The 25,307-nt window shown below is 46.9% G+C and overlaps 2 protein-coding genes across 18 annotated transcripts in view; both read left to right on the forward strand.

Annotated features, from left to right (window-relative positions):
• The window catches only part of DUS2 (dihydrouridine synthase 2), a 50,237-nt gene extending 43,909 nt beyond the window's left edge, over window positions 1-6,328 (forward strand). For all 11 annotated transcript variants that reach the window (XM_072815880.1, XM_072815905.1, XM_072815910.1 and 8 more), the window contains 5 exons: window positions 1,454-1,575; window positions 2,884-3,033; window positions 4,251-4,338; window positions 5,493-5,566; window positions 5,793-6,328. In XM_072815880.1, coding sequence (XP_072671981.1) covers window positions 1,454-1,575; window positions 2,884-3,033; window positions 4,251-4,338; window positions 5,493-5,566; window positions 5,793-6,030 — 672 coding nt within the window. In that variant the 3' untranslated portion in view covers window positions 6,031-6,328. The remainder of the gene's footprint in view (window positions 1-1,453; window positions 1,576-2,883; window positions 3,034-4,250; window positions 4,339-5,492; window positions 5,567-5,792) is intronic.
• A 5,224-nt stretch (window positions 6,329-11,552) lies between these two features.
• The window catches only part of NFATC3 (nuclear factor of activated T cells 3), a 138,611-nt gene continuing 124,856 nt past the window's right edge, over window positions 11,553-25,307 (forward strand). For 3 of the 7 annotated variants that reach the window (XM_072815623.1, XM_072815610.1, XM_072815607.1), the window contains exon 1: window positions 11,554-11,975. In XM_072815623.1, the coding sequence (XP_072671724.1) occupies window positions 11,873-11,975 (103 nt within the window). In that variant the 5' untranslated portion in view covers window positions 11,554-11,872. Of the gene's footprint in view, window positions 11,976-25,307 lie in introns of all 7 variants that reach the window. The other 4 variants (XM_072815629.1, XM_072815636.1, XM_072815646.1 and 1 more) reach the window with 3 other exon arrangements.

Genomic DNA, 25,307 nt, shown 5'->3' on the forward strand with positions numbered 1-25,307 from the left:
TTCAGTTGTGGCTGCCTGCCATGGCATGTGGGTATCCCCAAGACTGTGCAAGCTGGGGGTGGGGAGGCCCTGAGGCTTCTGTCCAAAAATGGGCGGTTTCTGCCCTAGAGCCTCCCCTGCTTGATGCTACAGCCCTCATCTCCTGGGTTCCTGGTGTCCTGTTGGGCAAGTTGGTGACCACCAAGGCTCCCCAGTACTCTGGGTCAGCCAGAGACAAGGAGGGCTTACTTTAGCCCAGGCCACCTGTGCTAGCTCTTGCAGCTGGCTGGTATGTCTGTAGCAGAGAAGATAGGCTCAGCGCTGATCCCTGGGTAAAAGGTGATATTATCATTCCTACTCAGTCTATCCTTTGGCAGCTCCTCAAGAGCTGTTGTCCTGGAGGAAGGGAGTGGCTTTCAAGCATAGGCAGGGCTGCTTCTGGACCAGCCAGGTGCCTTCTGTCCCAGACAAACTCAGTCAAGGCCTTGCCACTAGCTGGGGCTTACCAATGTATCTCTGCTTTGTCCTTAGCATGTCAGGGCACCTTTCCCAGGCACTGAAGATATAGGCCCAGTTGAAGATATTAGAAGAGTGTAGGCGGCAAGGGCTGGGATGGTGTTCTACAGGGCCAGGGCGCTCTTTTTTTTTTTTAAAGATTTATTTTTATTTATTTATAATAGACATAGAGAGAGAGGCAGAGACACAGGCAGAGGGAGAAGCAGGCTCCATGTTGGGAGCCCGACGCGGGACTTGATCCTGGGACTCCAGGATCGCGCCCTGGGCCAAAGGCAGGCGCGAAACCACTGAGCCACCCCGGGATCCTGGGCCAGGGCACTCTTTACCCACCGCTTTTCTGTCTGCCCCAGCCAGGCGGGCTTCTAGTGTGTATCCCTGTGTAGCCAGCCTGCCTCCCTAAGCCTGCATTTGTCAGGAGTCGTGGTAACAGCTGCACCACACGCTTGTGAGGTTTGTGAAGCTCAATGAGGTGACAAGTCATATGGGAATATGACTGGTGGATTGTGCTGTGCTTTCCCATGCAAGCATATATTGGAGACCGGTCATTTAAGATGTGGGAAAGGAAGGTATTCACTGTGTATAGAAATAGAAGAATCTCGCCCCTGTCCTGGTGCTGCTCCTGCTACATCAGAATTTGACTTGTTCCCCCTCCCTGCCCTGGAAGGGCAGCAGGTCCTCTGTAGTGGCCTGTGGTGGCTGCAGCAGGAGGGGCTCCCTACACACCTAGACTTCCTTCAGGCTGTCTAGTCGAGTGTGCTCCTAATCCTGATCTCGGCTATGACTCTAGAGCTTTGTACTGCTAACTAGAGGAGTAGATGGTCAAGATGGAAGTGGCTTTTCTCAGGGGCTCATATTACCTCAGCTGCAAGCACACCTCTCATGCCCCCTTAAAGCCCCTTTCTCTGCCATCAGGGCATAGCCTGGGCAGCAAGTAGACTCATGCTGGTTCTTCCCTCAGGCTGTACAGTATGAAAACCACTACACCAACACCAAGTACTGCTTGTGCCAGATGCTGCGAGAACAGTTGGAATCACCCCAGGGAAGGTTGCTCCATGCCGCCCAGTCTTCCCAGGAAATTTGGTGAGAGGGGCAATGGCTGTCCTTCATTCCTTGCAGACGTTGCCCGGACTTGACTATGAGCTCTAAGCTGACTATCAGGGACCAGAGATACAGCTTCTGGAAATGGATGTACAGGAGTGGGATGGTGGTACAGTTTCACCTCCCAGAATACGATACTTAACAAAGCTTTGGAGCTTTCCATCCCTGGACTGATCTCATAGCAGAATTTTGGGAACTGGAGTGCCAGTAGGATGGAGGAATGTGGGGGCTGGGCTTGGGAATTCCTGGGGAGCAAAGAGCTTTCACGGTAACAGATCTGTCACACATCAGGCCATCAAGATTCAATGGTCAGGAGAGTTGGGGTTGTAGTATCAAGCCCCTGGCCTGAGCCTGCTCCCACAACCCATTACTCTGCAGTCCGGAAGGCTACCTGCTGGTCCTCTACATTTGGTATAGCTCCAATTCAGGTGGTTGACTTTTGGGGCCCCTCACAGCCTGGCCTACTACCTGTCCCTGTGGCTCCCTATTTGTCCATATCCCCAGCTCCATACTTGTGCTCATACTGGGTCTTCTGCCTGAATGCTCTTTCCTCCTTGCTGTTTCCTCCTCCTCAAAGAAACTTTCCTAAACCACACTTGAGCCCACGCACCCATCCTCACGAATATTCTTCAGCCCTCCAAATGCTTTCTAGAAGGGCAAAGAGTTGCCAGAACTCTCTTCCTAACCCCAGGCTTGTGCTGTTGGTGCTGGCCCTACCCCATAGAGCCTAACCAGCTTGACGCGGGTGTCTTGTGAACTCAAGGGAAAGAATGTAACACTGTAGTTCTGGGTGGTACCTCAGTTTAGGCTAGGTCTAACTGCTTGTGTGCTTGTGGCTGGGGCAGGAAGTGGGGAACCACTTAGTGGTCGTGGCCTCTGTCTCTTCCTCCCTTGGGCCCACATGAGGATGAGGCTGTGTAAAACCCAGGTGCTTGTTCAGTGTAGGTCAGTTCACTTACTGTTGGCTGGGGACACTTGCTTGTATTTTCTTCTTTGGAAGAGAGGCTGGGCTTAGGTGGTAGAGGTGACCTTTCACTCAGCCTACTCTCTAGTGTCCACCCTCAGAGGCTCACATTCACTTTTTGCCAGTCCAGGCTGATCCCAGGGGTAGGTAGTGGCACCTTCTGATGGCTAGGTTTTGGTGGTGCTTGCATGCGTGTGCATGTGTGTGTGTGTGGAGGGGGGAGGGCAGAAGGCATATCTCATTGGTGAGTCCCTGGGCTCTTGCAGTAGTTTCCTGGATGCTGGCTCCACTAAGGGGTCTTTTCTGCTCTGCTTGTCCTTCCATAGTGAGGCCTTTGGCCTTGGTGCCTTCTACGAGGAGACGACACGAGAGCTAAATGCCCGGCGGGCTGAGCTCTTGGCTAGGACCCCAGAGGCTGCACGGGAGCCAGTTGAAGATACCTCAGGTGTCATTAAGATGGCTGTCAAGTTTGACCGGTAGGTCTCCAGCTGGGCCAGAGCCACTGCCCTCAACTGGCAGTGTACATGGTTGGCTTCTGTACATGGTTAATGCTAAGTTTAGGGACCCCAAGTCTTCTTGATTGGGATACTTATTCTTATTTTTCAGCATCTCCAAGAAGGCACTTTGAGGAAGATGGTCCCTGAAAGCCCAGGCAGCACTGTCAGGGATGTGCATGTTGTCCCACGATGACAAAACTTCACCTTTTCTTAGATCCACCCCATCCCACAACTCAGGGTGGGAGGGCTTGTCTCCTGTTCCTGAAAGTCTGTACATTTTTCCTGGTCCCAAACAGCTAGGTGCCTCCAAGGCATTGGGACCTTTGCCCTCATCTGGCTGTGCAACCTCTGCCCATACCCACTGGCCCATACCAGCCCTGTGGTACCCTTTCTAGTCAGAAGTAGCCCATGATGATTATTGCTCTCAGAGTGTGACTCAGCTTTGAGGGAGGTCCTTATCCTTGTCTTCTGCCATCTAGGATCTGAGCCTTTCCCAGGTCCCCAGGCCCATACCAGGAGCCAGTCTTGTCTAGCAAGGGCTTGGGAGGAGAGGACTATGGGCACAGCTGTAGGGCAGTCTGGGGAGAGCTTCTGGTGGGAAGTTGGAATATAGAGCCTTCTACCCTGTCACCCTGTCACAATCCAACTCTGACTCTGAAATAAGAGTACACTGAGTTCAAGGCAGAAACATCATCCTAATACTCAGGGGACATAATAAGGGTGGATACTGAGCTAGATCTGAGACCATCATGCAGCCACCCATGTTCCCAACCCCCACTCACTCCCTTCTGTCTTGTCTTGAGAGGCAAACTGAACTTTGTTTCCTTTTTTTTTTTTAAGTAGGTGCCACAGTGAGTGTGGAGCCCCATGGGGGCCTTGAACTCACAACCCTGAGATCAAGACATGAACTGAGATTGAGTCAGACATTTAACTAACTGAGCCACACAAGAGCCCCTGTACTGTCATTTCTGGCTGTGGAAGGCTGTTTTCTAGGCTAGAGTTCAGAGTGTTGGGAGTTCACTTCATATCCCAATTCCCTAAGCATGCTGAAGCCCATCTTCCTATTAGGTAGAATCCAGGCCACACACGACTGGTGGGACAGAAATGGGAGCTCAGGGGAATAAGTACAGGAGTTCTAAGACAACAGCCTGGTGGTGATGGTAGGTGAGCCTTACTCCTTTCCCTCCTTGCCCCAGGAGAGCATACTCACCCCAGATCACCCCCAAGATGTGCCTGCTGGAATGGTGCCGGAAGGAGAAGTTGGCGCAGCCTGTGTATGACACGGTGAGTTCCTAGCTGTGGCCTGCCCCGCATTCAGTTCTATAGTGCTCCCACTGTTGGTGCCATCACCCCCAACACACCCATAGTTCGTACCCTGAATTCCAGACTGCTTGACTGCAGCCTGGCTTTGCCCTCCAGGGGCATGCAGTGGTTGCTGGTGGCCGGACCAGTTGCTGATATGATAGTCCCTTCCCTATGACAGCGGGCCCGTTGTCTAATTCTGGCCACTTTCATAAACTGAACTTGAGACCTATGTAAGGGGCCACTGGGGCCAGTCTCTGCCAGTGGTGTTTCTTAAATAAGAGTGACTGCTCTGGAAAGGACTAGTTGGCTCACTTAGGAAGGATGCTCAAACCTAAGAGTTAGGCAGGCATGTTTTTAGACCAGGCTTCAGCCAATGGGGCACAGAATTGGGCCCCAGACTTGAGGCTCCTTGGTGGAAACTTTAAAACAGTCTTGCTTCACCTTCTTTGGTCTCTATGACCATGTGTTATTAAGGCTGCTCTGTCTCTTCTAGACTGGCCTTCAATCTCTGATCTCCAAGCTTATACCTTTCAGAACTTGTGTCCTCCTCTTCCAGAGTGACTTTTCCAGAATAAATCTGACTTCTGCCTCCTTGAAAAGTCCTCATCCTCTCCCTAGTGCCTTTTGGATCAAGTCCTAGCACCTCAGCACAGAGCACAAAGCTCCCTTTTTGCCTTTCTGCTTCATGTCTCATCCACTCAGCTCTTTGTCCAGCCCTATCACCTGGTCGCTCTGCCAAGTGTACCTTTTCTGCCCCATCCTTGTCCCCTCTCACCCCTTTGCCATCTGGTAATTCCTTCTCATTTTTGGTGACCTGGCCCATCCAGATGTCAGTAGGATCCGGATCCATAGTCACATGCAGCTCAGGGCTCTGATGGCCCTTTGCTTAGGTACATGATTGAACTCCTGACACACTGGAATGTCATTGCTTATGTCTCTGCCTTTCTTCCTTGGCAGATGCACCAGGCACTTCTGCTGGGGAGGAGCATGTGATATGGGTAGCTTTCATTTATCTTATGTGGAAAGTACTTCCCTTTTTCTGTCTTCCACGTGGTCCCTGCAGGTGAGCCCCAGGGCTCATTTCTTTTGCCCCCAAGGAGCCATCCCTGTTTCCTTTGCTCTCTTTGCACCAGGTTCAGCGCCCCCTGGATCGCCTCTTCTGCTCTGTTGTGACTGTTGCTGAGCAAAAGTACCAGTCCACCTTGTGGTGAGTTTCCTCATCATTGGGTTTGGGGCTTGGGATGAGGGGCCTGGCTGAGGAGGGTTTGGGGAGGATGGCATACCTGGCTAGTGGCATCCTGGGCGATGACCCCTTGCCTCAGTTTTGTCAGAATCTTTGGCAAGGGTGTATAAAGTCAGGCCTTCCCTGCTTCCAGTCCTGCAACCAGCCCGCCTGCCTACCTGCCTTATTGCCCCATGCCTTGTCTGCCCAGGGACAAGTCTAAGAAGTTGGCGGAGCAGGCTGCGGCCATCGTCTGTTTGCGGAGCCGCGGCCTCCCTGAGGGTCGGCTGGGTGAAGAGAACCCCTCCTGGCACAAGCGCAAGCGGGAGGCCCCTGACCAAGACCCTGGGGGTCCTGGAGCTCAGGAGCACGCAGTGCCTGGGGAGCTGTGCAAGAAGCTCTTTGTGGCCTTGGGAAGTGGTGAAGAGAGCCCTCTGGAAGGCTGGTGACCATTGTCCCTACCTTGGTCACTCACTTCAGAAGCCTGGCCATAAGATGTCTGTGGGTATGAACCAGATGCCACTGGACAATTCTCTGTTCCTGACAGGAGTTAGGAGGTCCTTACCTGGGCCATCAGCCTGGAGCACTGGCTAAAGGGTGCCTAAGGTGTATATCTCCTTTGGTGGGTTTGAGGAGCAAGGCCAAGTTCCCAGTGACTTCAGTATTTTCTTTGAAAACGGGAGCTTTTCATGTGGTACCCCCTCAACCTGACATTGCTACAGTGCAATAAAGATACCCCCACCCTTACCCATGGCTGGCTGCTCTAGCCCTGCGCATCTTCACACACATACTCATGGCCTGGCATATTTTTTTTTACTCCCACCCTTTATGCACAGCTGGAGCTTCCTAAAAATACCCCTACCCATCCTTCCTCTGGGTGGAAGTGGGGGATGAGGTATCACTTTAACGCTCGCAGGACTTGGGCTGAGCCAGGAAGGCCCAAGAAGCCCATTCTACTGATGGCAAACCTGAGGTACTGCCTATCAGTTGACTTTCATGATGAGAGGTATTATAGAATCTGGGGAACAATTAGGGTATCTGGTGCTCCAGTGAGGGACCATCTCAGGTGAGGGGGAGGTTCCTGGGCTTGACCCCCAGCTGGCTGGAGCTCAGACCTGATGAAGTGTCTGCTCCAGACGGGGAACATTGAGCGTATGTGTTGTTGATGCCAGCAGCTTGGGGCCCTGACAATTGCCCACCCACTCCACTGCCTGCCACCAGCCCCCACTATCCCTTGGGCCGGAAGGAAGTGGCAGATTCTCTTTAATTTCCTCTTGGCAGTGAGAAGCAAACAAACGGCTACCACATCTCCTGGGGCCTCCCCCTCTTACTGGGAGGGGCGTTCTGACCAAAGGTCCCTGCCCTGCACCACCCCCGCTTCCTCCACTGTAAACACACTACTTCTCCTCCCCTTTTCCAAGTTCTGTGGGGAGGGGCATTCCCCTCTAGGACAAGGCCGATTCTCCCTTAGGCCTAGGGTCTGGCCTCACGGCCATTTGGCAGCCCCTGGCCCTATGGCCTGAGTCAAAGTTCAGGCAGGTGAGGCCTCTCAGTCCTGGAGTTGCCCCTCCCTGCACACTTGTTCTGTATGCAGATAAGGATACCACACTACCAGCCGCCTCCCGCCTCCCGGAGCCCATTGCTGACCGACATTGGGCAAGTCACTTCTAGTTCTCTTTGGGCCTGAGGGACCTCCTCTGAGAGGGAGATCTGCTCTCTGCTTGCATGAGGCAGGCTGGAGGATAAATAGGCCTGTGATAGGGCACACTGTGTGGCTAACAGGGTCACTCCATGCTAGCTTCCCAGACTAATGCTCCAAGAGAAGGAGCTCTGCCCAGGAGACAGGCTGAGACTTGGTACAGTCTCAGCCATCAAGCTTTAGGCACAGTTTCTGATTTTTCTCACCAAAAAACCGTTTCAGTTAAAATGCTCCCTTTGTCTTTCTTCATACCCCAACTGGAACAGGGTGGACACCGAGGCCCCAGTAGACCCCCAGGCATCCTAAGCTTGTCAGGGGCTGTGGAAGGACCCTGTGGTGGGTCAAATACCAGTCTTAAGATCCACTTCTTCTGTAGGGTTGGGTGGTACCCTCAGGCCTCTTTCCCACCAACGTACTGTTCCTGGGGAAGCCCCTTCTCTGATGGGGTCGGTTTATTTCTGGGCTATGAGAAAGGAGAGGCAGGGGTGGAGGTCAGCTGTTAAGATGGGAGGCTGGTGTATGAAAACTTAGAGGGCCCAGGAAAAGCACCAGGGAGAGTGTCATTCACAGGGGAGCAGGTGAGGAGGGGCTTGTGTATGTTCCACGACTGAGGATACCTGGCAAAGATCCTGGCTGGGTATGCTGGCTCTCAAATGGTCTCACTTTAGCATACCTCAGTGATGCCTGCCCTGGTCTCAGAGTGACCTGCCTAAGACCTGGGACCAACTGGGAGGGCCCAGTCAGATCTGAAAGCTCTACACATTGTTCTCACCATGCCCACCTAAACTCAGGCCACTCTGATGCCCAAACCCCTCTCTGGGCTAGTGTCCATGACACTTATTCATCCATTCCAGCCACCTACACTGAGGACTTATTAGCTCATCACATTTTGGGGACACATGGTTTTGAGCCTGAGAGGTAGGGACAAGCAAAGCTGGAAAGGATGGCACATCTTCCAAAGGCCACAGCAAGAAGACTGGACTTTGTGCACAGAAGAGTGGGGAATCCCTGGTTCCTGCTCAAGACTCTTCCATGGCTCTCCACTGCCCTCTGGATCAAGTCCAAACCCCTTAGCCTAGTATCCGAGAACAAAGCGCTGACCCTGTCTTCTCAGCACCCTGTGCTGACTTCAGCAACCAACTCTCTTCAATTGTAGCTGGCCAGTATTACCTCTGCCCAGATTGGGAGCTGCTCAAGGGCAGTTCTTGTGTCTGCTATAGTCCCTCCTTGGCTTGAGAGTGGGGAGCGGCCACAAAAAAAGAATCCAACAAGCTCGTTGAATGGGATATGTGGCATGGAAAGAACTTTTCTAAACTCTGACTTTCCTCTAAGGTTCCCGTTTCCCCTAATGAACAAAAGGGGGCTGGGCTGGGCTGTGCCAGGCCAAGCTGTACCATCCCATGGCTCAGACACTACAGGAGAGTCTTTGACATTGGGGGCTCAGAGCCAGGCCTGTGGCAGCTGGTGAAAGTAATGGCTTTCCCCAAATCTCAGGCCTGGCTCACATTCACACAGGAGGGAGACGGGGTGTATAGGGACCCACACGGTCCTGTCCACTAGTCTGGAGTCCTATCTACTGTAGTGGTCCCTTGGCCTCCTGGTTTCACAGGGCTCTCAAAGGCTGGAGGCAGGTCAGATGGCCATCCCCTGCTATCCATCTAAAAGAGCTTTCGAGGGTGGCGCAGCGGTTTAGCGCCGCCTGCAGCCCAGGGTGTGATCCTGGAGACCTGGGATCGAGTCCCACATCAGGCTCCTTGCATGAAGCCTGCTTCTCCCTCTGCCTGTGTCTCTGCCTCTCTCTCTCTCTCTCTCTGTGTGTTTCTCGTGAATAAATAAATAAATCTTAAAAAAAAAAAAAAAAGAGCTTTCGAGCTGGCCTGAGGAAGAGCTGATAAGGGAGGTCCTGGCTGAGGAAAAGGGTTTGGAGAGAGTTCATGTGTGAGTGGGGCAGGCCTCAGTACCAGCCTGCAGAGCTCTTAGCCATGGCCGCCTTTCTTATGAAAGTGGTAACACTCTTCCCGCAGTCAGGGCCCACTGCTGCTCCAGCTCTGATCAATCCAGGTTCGAGTTCTCAGTTTCCTCCAGACCAGAAATCTTCCTAAGACCTAACCCCTTCTAAGTGTTCTCCAGGTGCACATTGGCTGGGAACACAGATGGATTGCGCGCGTGTGCGCGCGCACACGGTTGCATTTGGTGAACAGGTGAATTTTTCAAGCCATCTCCAGCTCCTGTGTGGTCCCTTCCCAGTGGTGTGGCTGACAGGTTCAGGGTCTCCCTCTTGCAGTCCCCCTAGGCTGCCTAGTTGAGCCCCTAGTTTGGAGGGCAGAAGGGCTAGATAAAGATCTATTTTCTCCATTCAGATGGTAACCTGGGAAGTATGGTGGGGGGGTAGGGGAGGGACTTAGCAGGGGGATGACAACACATCCTGAAATTGTTCATTAGGATGTTTCACCCACACAATACCATGTGCTCCATCTCTTTGACCTTTATTTTCTTCTGCTCCTAATCTCCTCCTCTCCCAGAATTCTAAATATGTAAATTCCTAGCTCTAAATCCTTCCATGGCTCCCTACTGCCCTCAGATAAAAAGTCTAGATACTTTGCAGTGGCCTATAGTACTATAGTACTCTGCCCACTCATCTGGCCTTACCTTTGGCTTCTGCTCACTGCAGGTACTTTTTGTTTTTGGAAATCTGTTTGCTGCCTGGAATCATCTTCCTCACCTCTTGGCCATCTTTCCAATTCCTACTTAGTCGTGTGGAGGCCCTGTAACCCCAAGGGATTGTGAACCTTGCTGTAGATCCTGGCACATCCCTAATCTTTTTGTGTAGTGATTGTAGACTTGATGGCCTCCTCTCCCCAACCCCTGAAGGGAGACTAATTTATCTCTGTGTCCCTAGGTTCAGCTCAGGTATGTGTACAGAGCACTGGGCAGGAAAGATTTTCTGACTTCAGGGCTGAATCAATCCAAGACAAACATCTCATCTGCCCTGGACATTACCTGTCCTCCTGACCCAAGGCCTAGTTAGGCCTTCCCTGCGGCTCCCTGGTAGCTCAAGTATCAGTCCATATATTGAGACCTTTCTGCAAAGCATTGGACTTTGTCCTCTTCACCTTTTTGTGGGTGAGTGCCTGGGCTCTTACACCTGCACCCAGGCCTCTGAGACCTAGTGCCCTGGGTTCTTACAGCAATTTGCTTCTAGAGATACTTTGCCCTGTGGGACCTGGAGTTAGGGAAGTAGGTCACTGCTACTTCTCCCAGCTCCCAATCCACGTTGCATCTTGAAGGAGCCCTAAGTAAACAAGCCAGGCTCAGCGTCCCCTGGCACGGCCGGCCTCCACCCCAGGCCCAGGAGGAGGCGTCCTGGGTCTCAAGGGAAGATAGGCCCGCTGGGGAGGGACCGAGAGCGAAAAACAGTTTTTCAGATACAGTGTCACTTCCTCTCCATTACCAACCACTCAGTTTGGGTAGCGGGCCCTCCTGCTTTCACGGATGTGCGCTGGGATGCTGAGATCATAAGCCCGTGAGTGGTGCGAGTTCAGGACAGGCTTTCTGGTTCAGTCGGCTTCGACTTCCAGCAACGGATCGACCTTGCCCGTGGGGCTTTGCCGAGGCCTCGAATGCGCCGGCTGTCCTCCAGGGAGCAGCTGCCAGCTCGGAGGGGCAGACAAAGGCGCAGCCTGCGGGCGCGGGCCCCGCCCCGAGGGGGTGGGTCTGCATTGTTGAGCTGAGACCCGGGACTCCTAACGCTGCGCAGGTCTCCTCCCGCTCAGCCCCAACCTAGCTGGAGCCTCGGCCCGGCCCTGCCTTCCCTAGACTCCGCCATTAGGGTCGGGGTGGCGGGATGGGCGAGTGAATGGCGTTGACGTAACCCTCTCCGGCCCCGACACATTCCTCCAGCCCAGCCATCAGAGTAACATTTCAGCCGCCCGTCACCGAACCCAGAACCCCACTCGACGTGAGCTCTGCCCAATAAGGAGAGGGATCTTCCATTGGCGGGCGGATTGGATTGCACTCAACCCTATTAGAGGGCCCTGGTTTTAGAAGTTGAGGAGAGAATAACGGCCGAACTACAACTCCCAAGAGGTAGTGGGGCTTCTCCGGCTCTCCGTCTGCACGTGACTTCCTTCTCCCCGAGAGGGAATCACGCGGTAGGCGGGTGATGGGGGCGGAGCCATTGGGCTGGCAGGCGCACCAGGGGCCTATAGGCAGCACGGTCCGATGGGCGCGCGGCCGGGGGCGGGGCTAGGCGTGCTACACGGCGCGGCAACGCGCTGGCGGCGGCGGCGGCGGCGGCGGCTGTTGGGGGGCGGGGAATATCGGCTGAGGCGACCGTGGCGGCTTAGGCACCAGCGACAGGCTGTGGCGGCGGCTCCTGGTGCGGCTCGGCGTGCGTCCAGCTCTCGAGTTTGGAAAGGAACGCTCGGTGTCACGGTCTCGCCCGGAAACTTCGCCGCGGAGCCGCGACCTCCTGGCCCGCGCGGCCCGGCATGAAGCGGCGCTGAAGAGCTGCTGCCGCCGCTGCCGCCGCTGCCGCCGCCTCCGTCGCCGCCGCCGCCAGAGGAGGAGCCGCTGCACCCCGGGCCACGCCGATGACTACTGCAAACTGTGGCGCCCACGACGAGCTCGACTTCAAACTCGTCTTTGGCGAGGACGGGGCGCCGGCGCCGCCGCCCTCGGGCTCGCGGCCTGCAGGTGGGTGCCGGGCCGGGCGGGACCGAGGACCGTCCCCTGCTCTCCTGGTTCGCTCGAGCTCGCCCCTTCCCTGGTCCCTGGGTTGTCCCGGGATTGGTAACGCCGTGTGTGTGTGAGTGTGTGTGTGTGTGTGTGTGTGCGCGCGCGCGTGCGCGTGCGGTGAGTGAAGGCGGATTTAAATCGCTGAAGAGGTGTGTGGGTCGCAGCGACGTGGAAGTAGCCGCGGGCTTGGCTGGGAGCGGACTAGGGGAACTCGACTCCGGGACGCCTGTGCCAGTGGACGCCTGCGGTTTGGAGGCCGAGGGTCCGGGCCGTTGCCCAAGTGGCGTCTGGTTGTCGCTGCTTTGCCAGCGTGGTGCGGAGAAAGCTGCCCCTGTGAAGTATAAGCGCACTTGGCTTGTCATCTAACCCAGGTTTTAAACTTTTTTTTTTTTTTTTAATCTGAAGGGGGCACATTCTTGAGGTGTAGGAGTTCTCAAAGATTCTTGCACATGTCCGCTTAAATCTACTTTGTTAGGAGAGTAATGCCATCGCGCTAACACTTGTGCAAGTTTATGGCCCACATTTAATTCGAAGTGTAACTATAACGGGACTTGACTGAAAACTGGATTTCCTTTCTTGAGCAAAGTGTTTCGGAAGATTTAAAAAAAAAAAAAAGGTGAGGTGCCTTGTTCATAATTCTAGAAAGTTCTGGAAGTCAATTTTTATTTTAATCAAAAGCTCACCTCAGAAGATGTTTTAAAGGAGATTGTGAATTGCGAAGGTTGGGCACCATAATGCTTGGAGGTCAGACCAATCAGGAAACAGAAAACAGGATGGCTGGGGACTTCGAGCTCTCCTGTGACCTGGTTTGGAATACTCTGGTTTAAGTTCAGTTTCCCTATTGCATATGCAGGCGAACTTCAAAAGAGAGATGGATAAGACTAATTCCTATTTATTCTTTCTGGGTATTAGGTGAATTACTTCATGATCACATTGGTGTTCCTCGGACGACTAATTCTGTAGCTTTGCGTTGAAAAATATCTGAAAACATAACTCAAAAATATATCTGAACGTGAAGCTAAAGGATTTCTTTGTGGACTATTTTTAGTCTATGTATGTCGTCTTTTAAACATAGTAATCTGTAATAGTTAATTTGTTGCTTGCGTTTATTTCAATTCTACTGACGTTATTTGAGCACCCATTAGGTTGAAGATACTGTTAGGTACTTTGTAGTGTTGTGTTGCATGCAGAAAAGGACTGAGGCCCCTCAAGGAGCTTGGGAAATGGGGGGGGGGGGGACAAATAATTAGGCTCCCAGGCAGACTGAAGGGTGGTGTGTTTGTTATAAGTAGAAATGGGAAAAGTGGCATTTGTGCAGAGAGTAGCGCTGAATTGTGTATTTAGATTATTGAGATTTAATGAGTTTTAGTGAGCATTTTTATTATAAAGAAAACCATTTGATGTCTGTAGGCTTTTATTTAGCACGGACTTGATTAGAGCATGTTATATACTAAATTCATGATCAATAAAGGAGTATCCTCACGTAAGTCGGAATTCCAAAATATTGGATAACATTTAAAAGCTATGAGAAGGGATCCCCGGGTGGCGCAGCGGTTTGGCGCCTGCCTTAGGCCCAGGGAGCGATCCTGGAGACCCGGGATCGAATCCCACGTTGGGCTCCCGGTGCATGGAGCCTGCTTCTCCCTCTGCCTATGTCTCTGCCTCTCTCTCTCTGTGACTATCATAAATAAATAAAAATTAAAAAAAAAATAAAGATTTACATTGATGTTTATGATACAAAAAATAAAAAATAAAAAAAATAAAAAAGCTATGAGAACAGCATTTTAAGAAGTGATTTTTGCCGTAAAACCCCCAAAACCATTTTGGTATTAAAATGGGTTCCAAAGGAGGTAAGGTTTGAAACTTGACCTGTAACTGAAACTCCCAAATTTAAACTTGAGCAGTTGTATTTGAGAAAAAGTCAATTTTCTTTTTTTTTTTAAAGTCAATTTTCTTAAAATGAGCAATTCAGTGGCATCTAGTGCATTGACGGTGTTGTGCAACCACTTCTATCTAGTTCCAAAACATTTTCATCACTCCAGAAGGAAACCTCAAACCTATTTAAGTAGTTGTTCCTCATTCTCCCTTGTCCCCTCCCACTCCCTGGCTGCCCAATCCCTAATCTGGGATTTGTGTGGATTTACCAATTCTGGATATTTCATGTAAATGGGATCATACAGATGTGAGCTTTTGTGTTTGGCTTCTTTCACTTAGCATAGTATGTCACGGTTCATCCATGTTGAATACATCATTTCTTCATTTGTTTCTATAGCTGAATAATATTCTTGTATATATACCCCAATTTATCCATTCCTCCTCTGACGGACATTTGGCTATTTCTTCTACCTTTGGTTATTGTGAATAGCATAGCAGGTGATTTAAAAGTTCTATTGAGAAGGTTATGTTATATATTCAAAATTATTTGTTCAGAAAATTAGTTTCCGTAAGCATGATAATGAGTGTAGTTGAAGGAACTAAGTGGATTAACTGACATGGCTTTAGGATGGTAGTAATATGCAGTGAAATAAACTACGAGAATAAAATAGCTTGATAGAATTAAGATCAGCATGGGATTATATCAGTGTGTTTACTTGTTTTTGGATTCTGTTTTACTGGGTTGAAGGTTCCATGAAGGCAGGGATAGTGTCTATATCTTATTCATAGTTGTATTATCAGTGCCTAGCACAGTACCTTTAACCTAAGAGGACACTGTTTGTTGAATTAATGAATATATACCGCTTATGTTTTGAGTCAATACTTATTTTTTTTGTGGTAGAGGAAGTTGGTGAGACTTGTTTCAGTTCTTTGACTTTTATTGGTCAGTCCCATAAGACAGCAGATCTTGGTAATTTGGGGCTGCAGGTTTTCCATCTCAAGAATTTGAGAGTGCTTGTATCACATGTACATTTTCATACAGAAGATTTTTGAAAGATATTTGGAGAAAGGGATAATGGATGGGAACTGAAGATAAGCTGAGAAGCTGAATTAATGTCCTAAGATCAAGCTTGTTCTAGTACAAATTAGATGTTTTGATACTTGATAATGTTGGATACATTTCTGACTGGGGTTATTTTTTTTTTTTTAAAGATTTTATTTATTTATTAGAGAGAGAGAGAGAGCATGAGCGGGAGCGGGGTGGGGTGAGCAGCAAAGGGATAGGGAGAAGCCCACTCATCATTGAGCAGGGAGGCCGATCTGGGGCTCAATCTCAGGATCTGGGATCATGACCTGAGCTGAAGGCAGACAGGTGACTGAGCCACCTAGGTGCCTCATGACTGACTTTTTAAAAGATTATTGCTTAGCAAGGTGTTTTGAAATTTTTCCATTAAAGAAAATTTAAGATCCTGGAGTCCCTAGCTATAAGGACAGTGTTAGTTGTTCAGTTAAAACTGAATCAAACTATTTTTAAATTTTCTCTTAATACCTTGCTTCAAAATGAAGGTAAACTTCAATAGTAAATACAGTTTTAAATTGGTGTTTAATGTGTTTCACTAACACTATTTGCCATTATAAAGGGCAGCTTCTGGTGCTTTATTTGAGGGTACTGATTGTGTATCTCTAGTTTAGTTTGATGTTATAATAATCTTTTCAGATTTAAAGTTTCACTCTCAGGGTTGGTCCAGTATTAAATATTGACTTTTCAATTCTGAGTGAAGTCACTGGGAGAAGTGTGTGCTATATACTGACTACATAATATCTTTTCTACTGCAGCTTTTTAAGGGGGGAGAAATAGCTTAGATACAATATGTATTTTTTTAAAAGATTTTATTTATTTATTCATGAGAGACAGAGGGAGAAGCAGGCTCCCCGCAGGGAGCCTGATGTGGGACTCGATCCCAGGACCCCAGGATCACACCCTGAGCCAAAGGCAGATTTAACCACTGAGCCACCCAGGTGCCCCAATATGTATTTTTGTAAGAAATTAGCTAAAGGGTAAGATATGTGTATTTTTGTTGGATATCACTCAAATACATAGCATTTTCCTATGTAAAGTTGAGGAACTTTTCCTAGATGATTGTCAAAGTCCTAAATTTGTAGTGTTCTTACTTTGTTTAGTGCTTGAAAATCTGATTCATATGTTCTTTGTATTTACTGTCTCAGATAATTTTCTCACTTTTCTGTTTTTATTGATAATTTTTACTCAGAGTTCTTGTTTTACCTGTGTTAAGTGAGATAATGTATTTAAAAATGTATTTAAAGCTCTTAGCACAATTTTTGGTCCAGTAGTATTCATTAAGTGCTGATAGTTAATATTTTTATTTAAGAGTTTATTTATTTATTCATGAGAGACACAGAGAGAGAAGCAGAGACATAAGCAGAGGGAGAAGCAGGCTCCCTTACAGAGGACACAAACTGAGGGAGGGGGAGAAGGAATAACACTCCCCACTGAGCAGGGAGCCAGATGTGGGCCTCGATCCCAGGACCCCAAGATCATGACCTTAGCCAAAGGCAGACGCTCAACCACTGAGCCACCCAGGTGCCCCGATAGTTAATATTTCTTAACACACACACGCACACTGATGTTAGGTTATTTTTTTATTTCCTCTTCTTTCCTAAAGCCTTTTCCCTATGCTAAACTAAAACACAGAGAGTGTAGGGGCAAATAGGAGATCCAGTTATTTAAATCTTGCTTAGAGAAGTTGGAATATTTGTCTTAGACATCTTTTTTTTAATCTATTTCTATTCTTTTCAATAGTAATCTTCATTCTTGTATTTTACCAAATAAAAGTACTGAAAGTCACTTGCTTTTATGTTTTCTACTTTCTGGAATTGACCTGTTACTTGGTATGGTGTGAAAGTTGGTTGATTTGCGAACCATACTAAGTATAATTGGATATTTAAATCAGTATGAAAAAAGGGAAGTTGCCTCTATGGTTTCCTGTAGAAATTTAATGGTGTATTTGTACAGCACATTAGATAGTGTATAGGCGGAGATGATTACTGCAGAGCCTTACTTTCATACCATAGGTCAGCGTTTTCTTTAGACTTGAATGCAGTGAGAGTATGTGGTGATTGAGTCACTGATAAACATTTCAGCATTTCACTTGGAAGAGTAATTTGATATTCTGTTTCTTTGACACTTCCTGATAGGGGTAGATGGTCCTGAGGGTATTAGCAGAATTTTGTGATGGAGGTTAATGAATAAATGTGTTGGGGAAAAATGGAAGAAAAATAAATTCTAAATAAATAAATAAATAAATAAATAAATTAATTAATTCTCTGTCATATGTTGTGTTAAAACCTCATCAGTTAAAGAGCATGGCTACACCTGCGCTCTTAGGTTTTCCCATGTACCAATACAAAAGGAATATTTTGGCATATATTCTAAATTTAGTAGAGGTAATACAGTAGCAGTTATCCTACATGATATAAAAATTAAAACTTGAGTATTATATACATGGCCATGAAATTGTGCCTCTTGTAAGGCCTGTATCTGAAGCATTTTTAGGACATTTAAGGTATTAATTTAAGGTAAATTGTAGGGGATGGCTACAGTGGCTCAGTGGTTTAGCGCCTGCCTTTGGCCCAGGGTGTGATCCTGGAGTCCTGGGATCGGGTCCTATATCAGGCTCCCTGCATGGAGCCTGCTTCTCCCTGCCTGTATCTCTGCCTCTCTCTCTGTGTCTCTTATGAATAAATAAATAAAATCTTTTTTTTTTTTTTAAAGGTAAATTGTAGGATCAACTTATTATGACTTGCCTTTCTGTAAACTTTGCCAGTAATTACATGTATTTTTATTGAGGGCATATCCCAGGCTCTGCTTTTGAGTTTTGCTCTTTATTCTTTCAGTGAAGTGTGATCATACGGACATTTTTGGTAAGAAAACGTGAAATTTGTTTTTCTTCAGAGAAAGTAATAAAATACTGATACATAACATGGAAGCCTGCTAAACAAAGATAAATGCAGTTGTGTTACTGAGAGTGAAGTTTATTTTTTAATTTTTTTTGAGAGTGAAGTTTAATGCGTCCTTTATTTTCCTTTTAAGTAGTTGATTCTGTAAGGTGATGTTTTATTTTAAATAAGAGGTGGGGTTGAGGAAGCCATAATACAGTGAAGTCAGTTGCATTACTCTTAAGAGATAGGAAACCTGAGTAGGTTAAGCCTCATTTGATAGTAAGCTGCAGTTTGCTCACAGCAGTAACATAAATAAGGGAGGTGTTGTCTAAAGCTGTCCTGGTGGGTTAGGGGAGTAGACACAGCAGACTTGGCAAGAAGCCTGGCTTCTAAAACAAAATCCAAGTCATCAAATTTGCCCAGGCATGCCATATGAGGTTCAAGTAACAGTGGAATTTGAGGAGCGAGTTTGTTCATGGAGACTTAGAAGAGTCACAAGCAGGAGTAAGCTTTTTTAACAACCAAAATTTTAACTCAAACATAGTATGGATCTGCATATATTTTAGGATTTCTGGTAATGTTTGTATAGTTATATTGCATGGCTCTCACTTGCTTGCCTGAATTCAGCAGACTTTAGAAGAGAGGAGCAATTGGACCTGTAACATTTAAGTTATGTTCTTTTTTTTTTAAAATTTATTTATGATAGTCACAGAGAGAGAGAGAGAGAGAGAGAGGCAGAGACACAGGCAGAGGGAGAAGCAGGCTCCATGCACCGGGAGCCCAACGTGGAATTCGATCCCGGGTCTCCAGGATCGCGCCCTGGGCCAAAGGCAGGCGCCCAACCACTGTGCCACCTAGGGATCCCCACATTTAAGTTATGTTCTATAAATTTTCTTTGAATTGCTACCTGAAATTGAATCATTGGGACAGTTATAGTTGTGTTGATATCCTGAGTGTAAGGGAACTATATATCTCTGAAAGCCAGAAAATCCCTGGTACATTGGACAAGTAACTCTGAAGGCTCCACTGTCCTACAAAATGTAAAGTTTGGATATGTCTTATGCTAAAGAAGCAGGTGATAGTTTAAAAATTTTTTTTTAAGATTTTATTTATTTATTCATGAGAGAGAGAGAGAGAGAGAGAGAGAATGGCAGACCGAGAAGCAGGCTCCATGCAGGGAGCCTGACGTGGGACTCGATCCCGGGTCTCCAGGATCAGGCCCTGGGCTGAAGGCGGCGCTAAACCGTTGAGCCACCCAGCTGCCCGATAGTTTTAATTTTTTAAAAAAGATTTTATTTATTTATTTGAGAGAGCGAGCCAAAGAGAGCACAAGCCGAGGGGAGGGGCAGAGTCAGAAGCACCCCACTAAGCAGAGATCCTGATGCAGGGCTTCATCCCAGGACCCTGGGATCACGACCTGAGTTGAAGCCGGATGTTTAATTGGCTGAGCCACCCAGGTGCCCCAACAGTTTTAATTTTTTTAAATATATTTTCAGTGTCTTAAGATAATTATGTTTCTAAATTCTGTGGTAAATTTTTATCAGCTTTCCTGTTTATTTTATTTTATTTATTTATTTTTAAATTTTTATTTATTTATGATAGTCACACAGAGAGAGAGAGAGAGAGACAGAGACATAGGCAGAAGGAGAAGCATGCTCCATGTACCAGGAGCCCGATGTGGGATTAGATCCCGGGTCTCCAGGATCGCGCCCTGGGCCAAAGGCAGGCGCTAAACCGCTGCGCCACCCAAGGATCCCTCCTGTTTATTTTAAATAGAAAATAGGATTAAATGAGCTTTGAAATTAATATTGATAACTTTTCAGGGATGCCTGGGTGGCTCAGCAGTTGAGCTTCTGCCTTCAGCCTAGGGTGTGATCTTGGGGACCCGGGATCAAGTCTCGCGTAGGGCTCCCTGCCTGGAGCCTGCTTCTCTCCCTGCCTGTGTCTCTGCCTCTCTCTCTCTGCATCTCTCATGAATAAATAAATAAAATCTTTAAAAAAAAACAAAACTTCTCAGTAATGTTAATTTGTATCATATGAAAAAACACATTTTTAAAAGATTTTATTTATTTGACACAGAGTGAGAGAAGCCCAAGCAGGGGGAATGGGAGAGGGAGATGGAGATGCAGGCTCCTTGTCCAGCCGGGAGGCAATGCAGGGCTGGATCCCAGAACCCTGGCCCAAGCAGAAGGCAGATGCTTAACCAACTGAGCCACCCAGGCACCTCTGAAAAAATATTTCTAAAAGCATTTTTCCGCCAAGGTAATCATTGGCCAGAACACTTCAATGGACAGTTTATAAGTTGTACTTACATGTAACTATTTTTCAGTATTGTTTTAAAAATAAAAAAGGTTGTTAAATAAGAGTGACATTCAGAAGTTGTTGAAGCTGGGCACGTGGTGGTTGCCGGTGGTTGAGCCATCTGCCTTTGGTTCAGGTCGTGATCCTGGGGTCCTAGGATTGAGTCCCACATCAGACTCCTCGCAGGGAGCCTGCTTCTCCCTCTGCCTATGTCTCTGCCTCTCTCTTTGTGTCTCTCATGAATAAATAAATAAAGTCTTACAAAAAAAAAAAAGTTGTTGAAGCTAGGGACATCTGACTGGCTCAGTTGAAAGAGCATGTGACTCTTGGGACCCTGCGTGGCTCTGGTTGAGCGACTGCCTTTAGCTCAGGGAGTGATCCCAGGTTCTGGGGTAAAGTCCCACATTAGGCTCCCTGCAGGAAGCCTGCTTCTACCTCTGCCTATGTCCCTGTCTCTCTCTCTCTGTTTCTTTCATGAATAAATAAATAAAATCTTTTAAAAAAAAACCCCAAAAACTTGTGACTCTTGATCTTGGGGTTGTGAATTCAAGCCCTACCTTGGGTGTAGAGATTACTAAAAAAAATAACTAAACTTAAAAAAAAAATTGTTGGGGTTCCCTGGGTAGCTCAGTTGGTTAAGTATCTGCTTTTTTGGCTCAGGTCATGATCTTGCGGCCTGGGATTAAGCCTGGACTCTGCCTTCCTGCTCAGTGGGGAATCTGCTTCTCCCTCTACCCCTGCCTGCCCCCTCACCCTGTACACACACACTCTCTCAAATAAATACCTAAAATCTTTGAAAGAAAATGTTGAAGCTAGATAATGGGCATATGGGAATTCTTATTTTATATATATATATATATATATATATATATACACACACACACACACACACACACACATATATATATATATAAATTTTTTTTAAGATTTATTTATTCATGAGAGACACACAGAGTGGCAGAGACACAGGCTGAGAGAGAATCAGCCCCCCCCCCCCCCCCGCAGGGAGCCCAATGCAGGATCCAGGATCACGCCCTGAGCCAAAGGTGAACGCTCAACTGCTGAGCCACCCAGGCATCCTGGAATTGTTATAATATTTTCTGTATTTTTTGTGTATGCTTAATTATTTTATTTTATTTTTTAAGATTTTATTTTTTTATTCATGAGAGACACAGAGAGAGAGAGAGAGAGAGAGAGAGAGGCAGAGACACAGGCAGAGAGAGAAGCAGGCTCCATGCAGGGAGCCCGATGCGAGACTTGATCCTAGGTCTCCAGGATCACACCCTGGGTTGAAGGTGGCGCTAAACCGCTGAGCCACCGGGCTGCCCTTATTTATTTATTTATTTAGGATTTATTTATGAGAGAGAGAGAGAGGCAGAGACACAGGCAGAGGGAGAAGCAGGCTCCATGCCGGGAGCCCGACCTGGGATTCCATCCCAGGACTCCAGGATTGCGCCCTGCGCCCTGGGCCAAAGGCAGGCGCTAAACGGCTGAGCCACCCAGGGATCCCCTATTTTTTCAAAAGCTTTTATTTATTTATTCATGAGAGACACAGAGAGAGAGGCAGAGACCTAGGCAGAGGGAAAAGCAGGGTCCTCGAAGGGAGCTCAATATGGGACTTAATCCAGGATCCCAGGATCACTCCCTGAGCCAAAGGCAGATGCTCAACCGCTGAGCCACACTGATGTCCTGGTGTTTTTGCGTATGTTTTAAAATTTCCCTGAAAAAAAAAAAAATTTCCCTGATAGAAAGTTTACAAAATAACATTCCAAAACTCTTCAAGTTTTTTAAGGTGCTACATTAGGATAGGAAAAATGTTTTATTTTTATTTTTTTAAAGATTTTATTTATTTATTCACAAGAGACACAGAGAGAGTGAAAGAGGCAGAGACACAGGCAAAGGGAGAAGCAGGCAGGGAGCCCGAAGTGGGACTTGATCCCTGATCCCGGGATCAGGCCCTGAGCCAAATGCCAAATACTCAAGCCAAATCAGGCCTTGAGCAGATTCTCAACCGCTGAGCCACCCAGGTGTCCCAGGAACAATATATATATATATATTTTTTAAAAATGTTTTAAAATAGCATTGTGAAGGGTGCCTGGATGGCTCAATCGGTTAAGCATCCAGAACTCAGGTCTGGCTCTGGGGTCCTGAGTTCAAGTTCTGCATTGGACTCCTTGCTGGACATGGAACCTACTTAAAACAACAACAACAAAATAAAACAGCATTATGCGGTTAATAGTATTTGCAGTTGCATGTAATTAAGAGAAAAGTGGCTTAGCTGGGCTCCTGTTTGGTTCAGGTCTTGATCTCCAATCTCTAGTGATGGGATCAGGCTCTGGGCTCAGTGGGGATTCTGCTTGTCTCTCTCTCTGCCCTCCCCCCTTGCATGCTTGGGCTCACTCTCTCAAATAAAAATCTTTAAAAAATAAAACCTGGTTTAGCAAGTAAACAGAATATGAAAATTAGTTATGGTATATCTGATTTACAAAACTCATTTCTCTATTTAATTAGTATTAAAGTGGGGGTGCCTGGGTGGCTCAGTTGGTTAAGCATCTGCCTTCAGCTCAGGTCATGATTCCAGAGTCCTGGATTGAGCTCTGCATTGGGCTCCTTGCTCAGGGAAAAGCCTGCTTCTCACTCTCCCTTATGTTCCCCCCTGCTTGTGCTTGCATTCTCTCTGTGTCAAATAAATAAATCAAATCTTAAAAAAAATAGTATTAGAGTGGGATGGTGAGGTGAGTTAATGTACATAAATAGAAAGTGAACTCATGATATATGCTTTTAAGTAGGTTTTTTTAGAGGTATCCGGATGGTTCAGTCTTTTAAGCATTGGACTTTTGGTTTCGGCTCAGATCATGATCTCATGGGTTGTGGGATTGAGCCCTGGAGACCTGCTTCAGACTGCTCAGCAGGGAGTCCACTCGAAGATTCTTTCCCTCTGCCCCCCCATATTCCCATGTTCTCTCTCAAGTAAATAAAGAAATCTTTTTTTAAAAGTAAGTATTTTAGGGGATCCCTGGGTGGCGCAGCGGTTTGGCGCCTGCCTTTGGCCCAGGGCGCGATCCTGGAGATCGGATCGGGCTTCCGGTGCATGGAGCCTGCTTCTCCCTCTGCCTGTGTCTCTGCCTCTCTCTCTCTCTCTCTCTGTGACTATCATAAATAAATAAATAAATAAAATTAAAAAAATATTAAAAAAAATAGTAAGTATTTTAAAGATTTTAAAAAGATTTTATCCATTTATTTAGAAAGAGAGCATATGTGGGAGAGGGGAGGATGGAGGGAAAGGGGGAAGAGAGCCTCCCGAGCAGACTCCCTCTCCAGTGAAGGGTGGAGCCTGAGGTGGGGCTCTATCCCACTAGCCCCAAGATCATGACCCCAACAGAAACCGAGAGCTGTTTGGGATGCCTGAGTGGCTCAGTGGTTGATCCTGTGCCTTCCGCTCCGGGTGTGATCCTGGAGTCCTGGGACCGAGTCACACAGTGGGCTCCCTGCATGGAGCCTGCTTCTCCATCTGCTTGTATCTCTCATGAATAAATAAATAAAATCTTTAAAAAATATTTCTAACTATAGGATCAGAAAAATTCACTTATTGCTTAGTAATTTAAGGGCTTGATGTTATTATTTCTATTATTATTATTATTTTCTTATTTAGGCTCCCCACCTAGTACAGAGCCTAGCTTGAACTCATGACTCTGAGATTAAGACCTGAGCTGCAAAAAAAAAAAAAAAAAAAAATAGGAAGACCTGAACTGAGATCATGAATAGGTCACTTAACTGACAGCCACCCAGAAGCTCTGGGCTTGAAATTATTTTTGCAGATGTTAATGCTTTATTATATTGGTTGTATCCATCAGTCTAATATTTCTTAAGTATTGTCAATTCACTTGAGCTTTTAGATTTATGATGAAATGAAGCTAGAGAACTTGGTCTTAATTTTAAGACTAGTTTTTTGTTTATTTTTTATTTTTATTTTTTAAAGATTTTATTTATTTATTCATGAGAGACAGAGAGAGAGAGAGAGGCAAAGACGTAGGCAGAGGGAGAAGGAGGCTCCCGGCAGGGAGCCCAATGCAGGACTCTGGGACCACGCCCTGAGCAGAAGGCAGATACCCAACCGCTGAGCCACCCAGGTGTTCCTTGTTTGTTTAGTTTTTTGTTTGTTTGTTTAGTTTTTAAAGTAGGCTCTGCACCCACTGTGGAGTCCAATATGGGGCTAGAACTTGGGATCCTGAAGTCAAGACCTGAGCTAAGATCAAGAGTCAGAGGCTTAACTGACTGAGCCACCCAGGTACTCCAAGCCTAATTTTTAATTCTACTATATAATTTATAGTGATTAACTTGCAAAATAATTGACATGTTAAATCTTTTGATTTGTAAACATTTCAGAGTAAACAAGCTCTGAAATTTATGTCTTTTATCTTTTTTTTTTTTTTTTAAGATTTTATTTATTAATGAGAGACACACAGAGAGAGGCAGAGATACAGGCAGATGGAGGAGAAGCAGGCCCCATGCAGGTACTCCAGGATCGCGCCCTGGGCCAAAGGCAGGTGCCAAACCGCTCAGCTACCCAGGCGTCCCCTATGTTTTATATCTTGACATTTGTGAGAGCATATTGAGTATTAAAGGAATTTAAGTATTAAACTTCTCCTTTATAAAAGGAAAGCCTTTGGGAAAAATATAGAAAGTTTCATCTAAAAGTTTTACTTTTTCTTTTTTTTTAATTGCAGAATAAGAGTTTTAAGGAAATTTGGTATTTCCTCTGCTATTAACACTTATGGTTTTCACCTCCTTTCAAGAAAAGTTCAATAAAAGTGACATTTAGGAAAAAAATGATATTCAGAAATTGTTGAAGCTAAATGATATGTGAGGACTTATTATTATACTAAACTGTTTGAAAACTTCCATAATACAAAGTTTTGAAACTTTTTTGAATATAATGCAATGTAAGAAATCTAGTTTATGTTTCAACATAGCACAAGCATACATATTTATTTTTTTATTTTTATTTAAAGATTTTATTTATTTATTCATGATAGAGAGAGGCAGAGATAGGCAGAGGGAGAAGCAGGCTCCATGCAGGGAGCAGGATGTGGGACTCGATTCCGGGTCTCCGGGATCAGGCCCTGGGCCAAAGGCAGGCATTAAACCGCTGAG

This window comes from Canis lupus, chromosome 3, assembly GCF_048164855.1.
Source record: "Canis lupus baileyi chromosome 3, mCanLup2.hap1, whole genome shotgun sequence".
In the NCBI taxonomy this organism is placed as follows: Eukaryota; Metazoa; Chordata; class Mammalia; order Carnivora; family Canidae; genus Canis; species Canis lupus.